Here is a 15,068-nt window from a genome sequence, read left to right on the forward strand (position 1 = left end):
GTCCACCGCGGCCTTACGGCACGCTGGCACTTTTTGTTTTTCTTCACCGTGGAGCCACTGACCTCGGGGCTTCAAAAGAAAAGATAAACGTACATCTGGGGTTGTTGGTTTCCTTGTGCAAAAGAAACTTGCCTCGCATTTCGGTTCTGGACGGCCCTTGTGGACAGGATCAGATTAATGCGTCGATTTTTCCTCTGTTACGGAACATAACCCGAGATTCTCCCGAGCGCGGTCGCGTACGGCAGGCTATTATTACGATGCCCTCGGTCGAGTTGCTCTCATGCCTTTTTGTAACTTGCCAAAATAACGATTTTCATTTTAAGCGCGTTTTAGCTCAATTAAAAAAAAAAAAAAATAAAAAAAAAAAGCACACGATATTTAAATTCAAAAATTTATTTTTTCTTTTTAGAGTCTCTTTAAATATAATAAATACCACGCTGGTTTCAAGAGTTCTAAAAATTAAAACGGATATAACTTTTAGCGATGGAGCCAATTGAAGATTACTTTAAAAATGTATATTGGCAAATTCTAGAGAAGTAACCACTTTCGGGAACTTTTCCTCCCCCTCCCCCACATTCATGGTGCCAACAAGTAAAAGTTACAAAATAACAGACCAGATGATAAGTAATCAGGGTATATTTATCACGATGAATAACGATATACAGGTGGTAATACACGCAGGGGACCTGCTCTTCCCGGAAACAGAAACCCAAATTAGAAATTTACTTCACAACATTCTTAGCGCATTAAAAAAAAAAAAAAAGTTATTAAGGGAGTCCAGTTACATTAAACTTACCCTGGAATAATAACAAGCTTATTTTATAGTGTATCGTTTTACACTGCAGTAAAGGCGGCTGGAGCATCACCCAACACCAGGGTAGGGAACCGGTGCCTCCAACGTTCCCTGGTCTAGCACGGGACTGATCTAACGCGTACGTCACAGCTGCCCCAATTTAAGCAGGACAGTCCTGTTACCCAGGCACCCTCCTGCATTAGCAAAACAAGCTATCGGAGTGGAGTGCTGGGACGGGACATCCTATGACGGCGCTTTGCGTCAAGTTACATGGCGGCTGCAAAGCCAAGCCCTGCCTCTTATGTTGGAGGTACGCAAATAAAACTAAAGCAAAATAAATGGTTTATACCACTTGTCCAAGTGGCCATAGACGGGGGCCTCGTTCCCATAAGACGTATACAGACACTCCGAAACCAGAAGTCACTGGCCGTTGCCCGAGTGGCGGTGCAGTACGTTATATGCCAATCACAGTCACTTGTAATATATGAACACAGGAGTTCTACATATTCCTTCTCTACCCTTCCAAAGACTGCCTGAACCAATCAACAGCAATCAGCAACATCATGAGTGGGATAATCACGCAGATCCCAAGAACAGGACGCCGGCTGCCCCCCAGGGTATACGCAGCAGGTGGGCTTCTATATAACCCTATTTAATCTGTAAGCTACAATATATGGGTCTGTTTATGGTACGGAACAGTAGAATGTAAACGGATAACGTGGCCCATCGGGGAAAGTCGCCGGAAGCCAACGCTAGAGGAGAGATCACTTGGGGGGGAATCTGGCAAGACCCTGACCCTTTCGCACGTCTTTGGGAGTAGCGCAAGTTTGCCACACAGCTGAACGTTAGCTTTGTGATGGCCCCCTCCCAAGTGCACAACTACATATACTTGTTCACATGTATTATTAAACGTAATATTTGGTAAACACTGAGCAATGTTTAGAGGGAACAAAATCATATTTGCCCCAAAAAATGAATTACACGCAAAGTCCGGGATATATGTGCAGGGGCATAGATGCCAACAATTACATAAAGATATGCCAAGGTCTGGGCTAATGGTGTCACATTTTGGGACAGGGCGTTGTGCATAACACTGCGTGACAATAAATGGTAACCAGAAATAAGAAACAGAAAGAAAAAAAAGAGAAAAATGATGTTCATGCCGCATATACACAATTCCAGTCTACATGGTCTTATACAAAGAGCGACTCCTATGGCATCACCAAATGTAAAAGGGTTCCCTATTTGGACAGCACGTGGTGTAACATTTTAACAAGGATTAGTCTTTTTTTTGTATACTAACTGAAAACGGGAGAAAAAGAAAGAAAGAAAGAAAGAAATCACAAGGGTATGCAATTAGCCCAAAATCAGCCACAAAAAGGAAACAGGAGGGACTCAAAAAACAAAACCTAAATGCAAGAAACTGTGTTTGAGATTGGCTCCCATCACACCCCGAGAGGAAGGCGGGAGCCAAGCCCCAACATCCTTCAACAGACGCAGTTTGGGACCTTTGGGGTCTCCAGACCCGGTCACAGCTGGGTCCGCCAAGCTCGGGAAGAGAAGAAAGGCCCTGAACTCTAGAGAACGGCTATTTAAATCAGCGATACCCGTGTTTGGGGGCGTAGTGTTGGGGGTGGGTTGTTGCTTGAAGCATTTTATAAGCAGAATAAAACTGTGTATAAGCTGGGTATCACACACTAGTTTCGCGTTTAGTACATAGCTTTGACTGCGTTCCATACAACGGTGCTGGACCTGGAGGTCTATTCACCGAGGGCTTATTTTCGTCAGAAGGGCCGCTCAGCCCTTCTTGGGGAATCAGAAAAAAAAACTTCAGGGCTTGCAAAGTTTAGCATAACGTAAACTCTGGGTTTAGAGCATATTCTCCCGGACCTACTGAATGTAACGATTGAATTAGCATGCTTCTCCAGATTGCGCACACATTTACTACATCCGGCGGTCTCTCGCAGAGTGCTCTCACGTTCATAGTCTTTATGCACAGAGAGCGAGACAGATGTGCTGCCGACGTAACCCAACTCTCTGCGTTCTTCAAACCCGGGGATACCAAGGAGACAGACAGGAGCGCGTACACAGCAGAAGGAAGCACGCTGTCGTATGCTCTTCTCCCACCAGCGCCTTGGACTAAAAATCATGCCAAAACCCACCCCAGTTGCTAGCCAGTTCCTAATAACATCACTTCCGGCTTCGAAGCCGCTTAGACTTCCTTGGACAGTCCACAACATCCATCGCTTTCTTCCTCTTGCGCGGGGAGTCATCACTCTGGCCTGCTCCGGAAGAGCCTACAGCGCTTTCCATGACCTCGCGTAATTTGTGCTCTAGCTCAGTTAGGCGCACGTTCTGCTCGCCTATGATTTGGGTCTGTTCTAGAAGTTTCTGGTCCTGGTCTTGAAGCTGTTTCTGCTGCTCCTGGACCTTTGTACGCAGCTCCGTCAGCTCCCGTCTCAGAGAGGTCATGCCGGCCGTGTGGCCCCTCATCTGCTGCTGGAGTTTGGTCACCTCCTGCCTCGAAGGGTTCTGCTTGGAGAAAAGCTGCATGGAACTCAGCGCAGTGGAAGGACCAGGACCTACAGGGCAAAAAACACAAATTTAAACACAAAACCACCTAAATTCTTATTGGAAAGGACAAGGGGGGGGGGGGGTGGCATTAATCCCATCTTATTATCCATATATACGTCCTGGCAAAGCCACCGAACCTGGGGAAGATCCGCTGAGACGCCCAGACACGTCTGAACCTGGTAGCTTCTTTTTAAGTAACGGAACAATCTTCTCGTCGAAGTATTCCATGGCCATCGATGAGATGTCCCGTAATTCCTGTAGGACCTCATGAGCCCGCTGGGGAGATCTTGTGGAGTTGATGTATCTGAGCACTCGGAACATTTCATCGATGACCTAAAAAAAAGAAAAACACAACACGTTACTTGTTAACCCCTTCATTCCTCTATAGACGTACCGGGACGTCCAAAAAACGCCCACAAAGAAACCCCTTATGGACGTCCCGGTACGTCCAGCCCGTCGTTTGACAGCCTGGACTCCCCCCCCTGGCAGCAGAAGCCGGCATCGCCGGCTTTCTGCTGCCCGATCTCCCGTAACAGCTTCCGGCATGAAAGCCGGTAAGCTGTTACAGTTGAAAGCGCCCGATCGCGCAGTTGCAAACGCGCAATCGGGCATTCCTTCATCTGTGAGGACCTGCATAGAGATCACAGTGTGATCGGTGCAGGGGGATCGCGGGGAGGGGAGTGAGAAACCATCTCTCTCACTCCCCCTCCCGCCCTGAAAGAGAAAATCTGAAAAAAAAAAAAAAGGTTAATTCATTTAAAAAATAATATTAAATAAATCAATAATCTATATAATACAAAAAAAATTATAATGTGAGCTGTGATGTCATTGTGACATCACTGGCATGTTCAGGAGGTCCCTAGGAGGACCTCTAACCATTTCTGTGTAAAAATATATAAAAAATAAAAAGTAAAAAAAAAAAAATAAATAAAAAAAAAATATATATATAAAAAAAATAAAAATAAAAAAAACCTTACTTCCCATTTCCCTAGCATAACATCTAGCCAGTATAACCCTCCTGCCCCCGTTCACAGCCCCCAAACCAGTTAAGCCATAGGCATAAAAATTATACACCTTATAGTATGCTCCCTGGTGCTGGGAAAGTCTGGAAAATCTATATAAATCAGGTATTTCTGAAATCAGGACACCTGAATTGATAAACTTGGAGGGGATTTTCCATCACTTTACCTAATTTTGTGAGGATTCAGAGGGAAAATGAAAAAAAACGTATGTTTTTTTCTAATTTTTGCTAGTTTTTACTAAATTTCTCATTCTAAATTTTCAGCTAATCATCCAACTATGGTATCAAACGAAAGCTCTCTCTCTCTCTCCTTGAAAAAACAATATATAGTTTACATGGGTACACTATTCACAGGAAAGGAGAATCATCGCTAAACCGACATACCCCAAAAATGGCAAAATTGCTCTGGGCTTTGAGGTACCAAAAGGGGTACCTTTTACCTGGGATTGAAGGATTGAAGGGGTTAATGTTACACAAATATTTCATTTTTATGTAAGCTGACGGTTGTTTCTCATTGGCCCGGCTGAATCAGACGTATCGGGATACGCTTGTGGTTGAAGCGTGGCAGCAAGGATCAGCCCGCCCAGTCATCCAGTGCCGTCGTATTTGGGGCTCATTGAGGATTTCAAAAAAAAAAAAAAAATCTTTAAATCACCGACTGCTTTTCCTACCGAAGAACTTGTATGAGTTTTCCCGGTAAATGGTGGGATTTCTGCCTGGAAGGCCCAACCAGTTCATTTTAGCTCTCTGAAGGATGGTTAATTTTTAACATGGAGGAAAAACATACCTTGAATATAAGGCAAGATTTAAAAATAATGTAAAAGTATATATATTTATATGCCGAGATTTATCACTTTCTTTTTTGATGAAAAGAGTTTATTCTTCTTGGAGTTTTGACTGCCCGGTACAGACGTGCAGGCCTACCAACATTGTAAATAATTCTGCCGGAGGAGCCATTTGTTTTCTCTTCGCTCTATGTGGGTGTAAATATTCCAAATATATCTCTTCTGAATACAGACAGCCATGAAAAGCCTGAGGCCGCATGAATATTTATCACGGATGTCAAAGCGCTGGCGGAGAAACGTTACCATCCACCGACAGTACCCCAGCGCCATCCACTGGACACCACCTACCACAGCAGAGGATTCTACAGCGTCTTGTATGACGGAAAAAAAACAGAGCAAAGCCACAAACGGGAATTCCATGTATGGAAATGTAGCCACATCGCGCCTCACATCGGCTCACGGGTGCCAAAATTCACAACGGGCCTAAACCACAAACCTCCCTGGAACACGTGAAGCCGGCTCTCTGAATCCCAGTTACCTAGACGTTCGTTAGTCTACACTCACCTGCGAAAATGCTGAGAAAAGTCTAATTGGCTTGGATAGAACAAAAAATGATCAAGTTTCAGGTTTTGTCTGTAAAGGCCCAGAACCCATAAACCAGCACATAGGGCAGGGGCGTCCAACCTGCGGCCCTCCAGCTGCTGCAGGACTACATCTCCCATCCTCCTCAGCCAGCCCCTTAGCTGAAAGAGCATTATGGGAGATGTAGTCCTGCAGCAGCTGGAGGGCCGCAGGTTGGACGCCCCTGACATAGGGGCTTTACTAGGCAATGGGACTTTTTTTTTTTTTTTTACCTTTCCTGGGATGAAGCAGCACAGTTTAGAGTCAACGTATTTCATGAACGTCATGTTCAGCAGCGACAGCCTGGTCTCCACTGCCGCCAGAATGTCCACGTGTCGGGCCAATGAGTGATTCCGCCTCTCTGATTCCCGTCTGCACACAGACAATTGGAGAACATACAATCAGTAACGAAACAAGAACACAGAAGCAAGTGCTTTCTCTCTCTTCTTCCCACGTCATGGTGAATGAAGGCTTGAGGCTTACAGGTTGCATTGTAATAAGAGTTGACGCTTCACTCACAGCGGGCTTACCTGCTTACTTCATAAAGGCAGCCAATCAGAGGCAGGATGCATAAAAAAAATCGGGGGTTCCGTCACATTATACGGCCATATATCGCTTTGCCCGCCACTACGTCAAACTACCCCAAGATTGGCGAGTCCGATCTAATTTTTCATGGCTATATTGGTTACCAAGGAGGTGAATCAGTGGGACTGCACCGCATTTTAACCCAAAAGAGACTCTCAAGCACTTTAATAAAGCCTTCTCTGGACACCATTAAGGAGGCTCCCGTGTAGCAGGAGGCGGCTGCTTACTTAGTACGTCGCGCCCTTGTAAGCAAACTGTGCTCCTTCTGACATCGATTTGAGATCTACCACTGCCTGCTCGATGAAACCGAAGTCTGATTAAAAACAATTGCTTGAGGTCCATGGGAACGAACACCTCAATACACAGGAACCGTTACACTCAGGTGAAATAATAATTATACTCTATAGCAGGCCAAATAAACAACCTAAAATTAAAAAAAACGCTGCAAAGTAACAGAATAGGAGCAGAAGCGTCGCTAACGTTAGCAGAAAGCCCGGAGAAGGTTCTTTTATAATTCCGTTTCCAGGTATCCAAGCTCCCGGGACCAGTCTGCTTTAATCGCTCCCGCAGGCGGTATGTACCTTGGCAGCTGCGACTTGACTTGTTTCTGGCAATAGGTATGGTATCTCTCCACTCGCAGGAAGCCCTGGTTGAGCATGCGCTGACACACCTGATCCATGCGCTTGCAAACCTATAGAAAGAGAAAAGGAGAAGCAGATCAGGAAGACGTTAAAATAGAGAACGGTCAGGTCTGAATGTGCCATCATTAGATTAACGTGCATAGCACCAGCTGATTCTGTAGCGCTGTTACAATAGTCAGAGCCAGCCTTAGGTGTTCTGGCGCCCTGTGCGGACTACTCCTCTGGTGCCCCCCCCCATCCCAAAAGAAAGGAATAAAAACTTGTAACAAAACTCCCCTTTTCTCACTATCTATCCCCCTGTATCACTATCTACCCCCTCTGCCCCTTCTCACTGACCCCCCCCTCTTCTCACTGACCTCTCCCCTCTGCCCCTTCCCCTGTTGAGTCCAGCGGTGGGAGCGGGAGGCGTCCGTCTTCCCGTGGTGCGCGCTTCACAGCTGAGCGCCGGAATACTCAGGCGCTCAGCATGAAATGCGGCACCGCGATGGAGTCACGGAGCGTGAGGGGCGCCGAGCGGCTGCTGAAAACTTCACAAGCGACCACTCGGCACCCCTGCCCGGGTAATAAAATACGATGCGGACGGCACGCGGCAGGATTCATGGGCGCCGGCACAGATAGATTCCACCCTTAATGTGTCACTCTATACATTACCGGTTCTATGCTTCTAATGACATCAGCAAACGATGAGAGATATGATGCAAACGCCCGATGAATACAATCACAGCCCCTGTGATCAGACCCCCCCCCCAAAAATAGCAGGCGATACAGTGAGGGACTTAACCCTACACCTGCTGCGTGCATTCTTAAAAAAAAAAAAGAAAAAAAAGGCAGATAAAATGGATTGGTTCCTAACCGCTGTCAATCTCTATGTTTCTAGCCTCGCGTTAAGGTTGCTGATTGGTTCAGGCAGCGTTTGAAAGAGGCCGAGGAGCCGGCTGAGGAACCATGAGACCACCAGGAAGTTGGTTAGATGCTACTTTTTTCGACCTCGGTCCCAGGTTTCAGCTTTCTTGCGGTAAAATATTAATAGTTCAACTAAAAAGAACTGCACCGCACAACATGAACGTACAGACAGTTTAAATGGGATGAGTTCCGGTCAGCAGCAAGTCCTTTTCCATAACAGAGGACACGACTCCTGCCGACTAGAGCAAATCTATAAAGGTCTTTGCCTTTCCCAATACAGTAATTATAAAGACGTATCGCAGTACGATTGAGAAATACGTACTAACGAGAGGTAAACAAGGAAAAGGGATTCTTGGCGAGCCTCAGTAATATTACCAAAGACATCAAACAAAGAAAAGGGGAGAAGTAGCAGCTCCGTAGAAAACAAACGAAGGGCGGCATCAGAGTCTTCTGCTCAAGATGTTACCAATGATCTCCAACGAGCGCCTACGGCAATAGGAGGTTCTTTAATACGTCGAATATCTTTCTTTATCCATCTAGCAGCCATTGGTCTTGGTTACTTGATGTGCCATAGTGTCTCCGAGAAGGCTACTTGGCAGACTAGAGTTCTTTCACCAGGCCTTGGATCTCTTGCTAGTGGTAGAAATAGGAGGCTGAGCAGACAATGGAATCGGGTCCAATGGATCATGGAGACCTTAAGTTCCTTAAGGATCAGGTTTAGATGGTGGCTGGGGGCTCCTGGTCTCGTTCTTGTATGTCATCTGGATGCAGCCTTGACAAACTATCATCAAAGGAGGTCAAATAACATTTGATCTAGAAGACACTAAGAATGGCATCCGGGCCTTTAGGGAGTAGCAGGGCATAATCCCTTCCTAAAGCCCCCTGCAAAAAAAAAAAAGCCCAGTCTGTGGTGCATCGTGTCTCCTTCTCTTGTCTCTGGCATACCACTGCCGGTGCTTCATCAACCCAACTAATGGATCCAACAGAGAACGTCTTCTGTAGCCACCAACCCAAAAAGATCTTTAAATGACCCAAGATCCTTGTACACCCGTCCAAAGAAATGACTGGGTGCAAGAAACTGCATCTGAACAAGAATCAGAGAATCTCAGAGACACTCAGATGATGAACAGCCTTCTCCTCCATGCAGTTGAAGACGATTGCTGGGAGTGTCAGTGTTCGAAGCAGAAGCATCCTGGATTTTGGCCAATTTGTCCTCCGCCACAACCTTCCAGAATCTCTAGCGTTATTGGGATATGTTGTTGATGGGCTTGAAATGGTGATGCAATGGCAACATTCTGCTGTCACCGATTCACACAACAATATGACCATAAGGGTGAGAAATCTTACATATGAGCAGACATTGAGCCTATGGTGGCCTACATCCTACCAAGGGGAGGAAAAAAAATTCAATACGCAAGGCTGGCAAGGGCAAAAAAAAAAAAGAATTGTCCTCAGTAGCAAGTTTGAGTGACACCTCGGCGTGCGTCCAGGGGGTAGAAGTTTGAAGGTATGATGCCATGACAGTTCTTTAGAATTCATTTATTCCGTTGTTTGTACTTTTCTTTTTCAAAGAGCGCGGAGGTCCGCTGGTGGCTGATTTAGGATATTAACCAATTTCCTGCCACTAAACAAATTAAACAATGGGGGGGTATTCATGCAGAACCCCGAACAGTGCGACCCCAGTCATGCTACACGTATGCTATGATTGCAACACATACAGCTTGTTTTAACCTCTGCCGAGTAGCGGATCACACTACTACTGGACATTAAAGGCCATCTCTGCTGCGGCGGTCATCAACATTATCAGAGCCCATAAACCACATCGAACCGAAAATAATCCACTTTTTCGTTGTGCCGTAAAAAAATAGGTACGCGGCGAGAGCTTTGCATACCCCTTAACCCCTGCTTGCCCAAAGTGGCCACAAGTCCGGTGTCAGGCTGCCTGTACAGCAAAGATATAAATCAGGAGAGCCCCGGATCTCATACACCCCCACGTCATGCTTCATCCGACACGTCACACAACGCATAACAACGAAGAACCGCAAAAGCCCTTGTAACCTTGACGTAGAAAACACCTTGTTAACCTGTTAATGCCTGCAACGCAAGAAAGCACTGCCATTGGTGGGTTACCCGCTGATCTATCCTACCCAGATCTCTTCCTCGTCATTCCGGGTACAAAAACAATCTGATAGAATTCTCATCATCTTTATCACCGGCTCAGTTCGGGCTTTTTTTTTTTTCTTCTAGTGTAGAGATATTAGATATAGTTTCAGGAAAAAAAATGTAAAAGAGGAACTGTCAAAAAAAAAAATAAAAAATGTAAAAAATATAAAATAATAAAGTTAAAACCACATCGAAATCAAGTCTGAAATCGCCCATTTTTTTTTATGTAATTCCGCTTTTTATTAGCCAACGTACCTAGTCTGGGTATTTTAGGCATAATTTCTGTAATTTCCCATGATCCGTGCAGATGGCATAGAAATCTATTTCATTTTGGTAGCGTCCCCATGGGAGGCACCATCTTCCAGCTGAAGCCGGTGGCATCTTCTATTATTGTTTTATATAGCACCGTCATAATCCCGCAGCGCTGTACAATGGGTACAAATGTGACATAATTTGACTAACAGAAACAACGGGTAAGACTCCCCCAGTTGTTGCCACTCACCAGATATCACCGGGGTTGCCGTGGCAGCCGACTGGCGCCAGGACAGCGGCGCAATCTGCAGGCCGTCGGCTTTTGCAGGAGTACGGGTTCCGTCTATCACGGTATAGGGGACTCAGAGCTCTGAGGAGACATCGGCCGCTGTACAAGCCACTAGCCACAGAAAATCTCAACCAGTCACTGGACTGTTTTGGGATGGAAAGCGGGTTACGATCCCCGGGTGTCAGCACCAAAAGGGCATTAAAGTTATTACACCTCTGCAGAAACAGAAACAGGAATCTAAGACAAGGCCGAGGACTGATTAAAGTTGGAGTCTTTCCTCGGGACAAATGGGCAGATAGAAGGGGCCGAACGGGGCCGATCTGCCGGCAAATTAAATGCTTTAAAGAAATAAAGAGCAATTCTTGCCCCCCTCACCGGTGTAATTCACACGCATTGGGCAGGTAAACACCTTGGGCGGTGCTCCCAGGAGCCCAATTTTTGTCCAGCAGGGGCAAGTGAGACAGAGAAGCCCAGTCCGAAAAGCCCCAAAATCCACAGGGAAAATCCTCAGGGATTCAACTGCTTCACCCCAGACATACTGAGCCTAACCTCACACCCCACGCAGGGGCAAATAAACCCCACGCAGGGGCAAATAAACCCCACGCAGGGGCAAATAAACCCCACGCAGGGGCAAATAAACCCCACGCAGGGGCAAATAAACCCCACGCAGGGGCAAATAAACCCCACGCAGCCCCATTCCATGATCATACAATGCCCCAGAGCCTATACTGCCATCCCACCCCGTAGGTACCCCAGTCCCGAGTACACAGAGGCAGTTGGGCAGGTACCTCCTCCCCCACACAGCCCCCAGCCCTGTGTTGACATCTTACCAGCCGGAGTTGGCTGATCTCTTCATAGTTCAAGAAGTTCAGGATGTTCTCGATGGCCACGATGGGCAGCCCGAGCAGGGAGTTACCGGGGTACAGCAGCTCAGAGGACGGGGAGGCCGGCCTCGCTCTCTGGTTCCAGGCAGACACCAGAATAATCCCGGAGTCGCCCTCATCTTCACTGAACTCATCCACTGCGAACATCTTTCCTTTCCTCCTTGGAGGAAAACCCCGCCCCGTCCTACGTCACTTCCAGTGGGCGGAAACACCAGGCGACCGGTCACGCCCCCTCTCAGTCACCATCCGTGACGTCATCACAACAGGCCGCGCTTCTGCGCCGTCGGCCTGGGTGGCGCGTCCTGTTTGCCGGTTGCCTAGGTGACTGTTATAGGACCCCTTTGCTGCGAGTCAATAACGACATATTACGAATGCAGGATTGTTTTCAGGAGATTGCGGGACAATCTATGTAATTTCCTTTTTAAATAAAATGTTTAAAGAGACCTCCGTGTGGCGGCCTAGATGTAGTGGAACTCCAACTCCCATAATGCTCTAATGATGATCAGCAAGCCGGAGGCATAAACGGATAAATATATGTGTGTGTGTGTATATGTGATTAAAAATAATTATATATAATTACATATATATATATATATATATATATATATATATATATAATTCATGTTAAAGTTCAATAATGGATAGAGATCTCCCAGATGCCTTATGGATGCCAGTGATGTCACTTGGCTCCCTGTGAAGGTTTTATTTTAATTTTTATTTCATTATGCTAAAGTGGGAAAAACTTTGTGCTTCCCTTTGGTCTCCCCTGTTGATCACACTGTGATCAGCCAGCCGGGCTCCATAGCCAGCCAGCAGGGGAGAGATCAGAGATCTGGATCTGGACAGACCCTCCTAAGATTCTTCTCTCCTAGGCCTAGCGGCATCACTGGGTGCCTGGTCATGCCTATGACATTGGCATGGTAGGCAGCTACTGCCGAGGTAAGTGGTAGTGGGTGGCTGGGGTGCTCCCTGGGTCAGACCTAAGGAAGCTTCCAGCCAAGATGCATCCCTGTATATATACGATACGGCGTAAAGATGTGAAAAAAAATAGACACGTTAATAGTTTCTTTTTATCACTTAAAAAAAATGCAAAATGAGTGAACAGAAGAAAAATCAAATCAGTATTTGGCGTGACCACCCTTTGCCTTCAAAACAGCATTTTTTATAAAATAGAGACCTGGAAGAATTCTAGACGGCTCTCACTCGCCATCTCCGATAAAGGCGCAGTCATTCCCTCGTTATTTAACGAATGAAACTCAACGTGCTTCATCAGCCTTTTCTCATCGAATTCCAAGCAGCATTTCAGAGAGGACCCCTGAAATATTTGGTTATTAAAATGATAACCAAAAACTGTGTGCGTCCCCTAAAACTGCTACTCCACTTTGACCAGTTGGGGGTCATGGGTTGAAAGTAGCCCACCGACTATTGAGCAATATCCAAATATACCGGCCACGTCATTATTTTACACCACTAGGTGGCAGAGGCGCACCTCTTCTAACTACCTCTGCCACAGCAGCCAACAGGGGGTATTATTATGAATTAATAATATATGATAGCGCCATCATATTCCGCAGTGCTGTACAATAGTTATATTAGTATAACCATTATTATTTATTTATTCTTTATGACAATTATATTAAATTGTGTTTACAGATTAAAGTGGGTATATATATATATATATGTATACTAGATACTAGGAGCCTACCTTATATGTGTTCCATATATATCTATATTATTATACCTCCTCATAAGTTATCTCTCCCCTGTTGTTAAGTTGATGACTGATGCTGATTGGTTCAGGCAGCTTTTGTAAAGGTGTGGGGAGGTGATAGGAGGATATTGATTAGCTAATGATAGTTGTGCCACCAGTGGCATATTTACAATCGGTGCCACTCTAGGTCTAACCCAAGGCAGGGCCATCTGCCGCCCCTTCCTCGCCACTGTCCTTACAACTAGATGTTGGGATATGATGTCATATCCCAGAGCTCCACTTTGTAAAGGAAGCGAGTGGTGGAATGAAACTACGAAGGACCATGTGACTCCGCACAGCCCTCCATGGTGTTAATGGGCTGTTTGGGGACATCAGTGATCTCCCTTTTAATCGACTTATTGGGTCGTGGCGGTTACACTCCCTGTTATGCGACAGAGGGGCTGCGGGCCCCCCCCCCTCTGGAATTGCCGGCTTTTAAACAATTACACCGCACACCACGAACTATAGGTAGATTTAATGAATGAATAAATAAGGGAATTTTATATTTTCTGTATTACTTTTCTAAATTTAGAGCTAAGTGGTACTCACTTTTTGCAATTTAGGAAATTACAATTACAAAATTTGGAAGCAACACCCCACTAGTCATGTTACCAATTCACATTGTCTGTAGTTTCAAGGTAAAGGTTTATATAAAAATACCATTTCCTTTATGACAAAGTAAATTAATCATACTGAGAACGATCCTCGCTGTAGGTGGAATCACAGAGAGATGCAAATAGTTTGTAAATATACAGTCACCGGCGTGCAGTATGCTTTCTGCGCGTTTGTCACGGAACGCGTGTATTTCTGGATTTGCATTCCTCGGGTGACCGTGTTATGACACATTCGAGTCGCTCAAAGTGTTACCTTGTCAGGTTGAGTAATTATTTTATACCAAGAAGAATACATTTTAGCTAAGATGGGAACAGATGGGAAAGAATATATGAGCTCATTAGAATGCAATCATACAATGTAGCTACAAATTGCTTTCTTCCCAGGTGTGATATCATTTTTGTTTTTGTTTTCAACAGATGGGAGAGGTTTTCGGGACTTATTTCCCCAAATTGTGAGTTAGCTTGGTTTGTGCACTAGTTCTCCAAGCTGGTTGGAGGTCTGGCTTGTGTCACGGTTGACGATCTCTAAATGACCTCTAAGGGTCAATCCTACATGATACCTCCCAATGTTTCAAATGGACAAACAGGACCCAGCTGATTTAGGTAGTTATGGTTGACTCTTTGAATAACTTTGTGACCTACTTATTATTTTCCTTGAAGCCCAAGGTACTCATTCTTCCCAGTTTGTCGTGTAGAAAACCAGTGACTGTGCTAAGTGGTAGCGTTACAGTGGAAACCAGGTCCTCATTCTTTATCTTCTGGGGCTCCACTCATCACAGGAGGTGGGATATGTGGTCCCTTCTATCTCTCCTAACACTCAAAGAGGGGCTCTCTGACGCCTTCAACAAAGAGTGACGGCCAAAAGGCACATCCCACCAGTCCATCAAAAAGTTGAGTTTTCAGGGACCCAGCTCCACTATGGCGTTTTCAAACAAACCACATCAGGTGCAAAACCATATCAAAAGAAACACGTGTGCCCTGAAACAAACTTTTAAAAATGTGCAACGGAATAAGGCATTTAGTAGAAATATAATTTATAAACATATTTTCCATCATTTTCATGCATGGGATTGTGGCTTTAAGGGTTGTAGAACCCTGTGATACCCTCATATCCATACTTGGGACCTCTCTGTGTTTTGGGAGATATTTTTATTTATTTAAATGTCAAGATCACATCTCAGTGAAGCTGTTTT

At 45.4% G+C, this 15,068-nt stretch overlaps 1 protein-coding gene across 1 annotated transcript; it reads right to left on the reverse strand.

Annotated features, from left to right (window-relative positions):
• Nucleotides 1-2,983: 2,983 nt before the first annotated feature.
• On the reverse strand, nucleotides 2,984-11,658 carry LOC149278154 (F-box only protein 28-like). Its single transcript, XM_089502267.1, has 5 exons — nucleotides 11,458-11,658; nucleotides 6,961-7,070; nucleotides 6,028-6,166; nucleotides 3,505-3,700; nucleotides 2,984-3,375 (listed from the first exon to the last, which is right to left on the reverse strand). The coding sequence occupies exons 1-5, from the start codon at nucleotides 11,656-11,658 to the stop codon at nucleotides 2,984-2,986; spliced, it is 1,038 nt and encodes a 345-aa protein (XP_089358393.1).
• Between the last annotated feature and the right edge of the window lie 3,410 nt (nucleotides 11,659-15,068).

The sequence above is a fragment of the Sceloporus occidentalis genome, unplaced genomic scaffold, assembly GCF_023333645.1.
Source record: "Sceloporus occidentalis isolate IW3139 unplaced genomic scaffold, rSceOcc1.0.p SCAF_199, whole genome shotgun sequence".
NCBI lineage: Eukaryota > Metazoa > Chordata > Lepidosauria > Squamata > Phrynosomatidae > Sceloporus > Sceloporus occidentalis.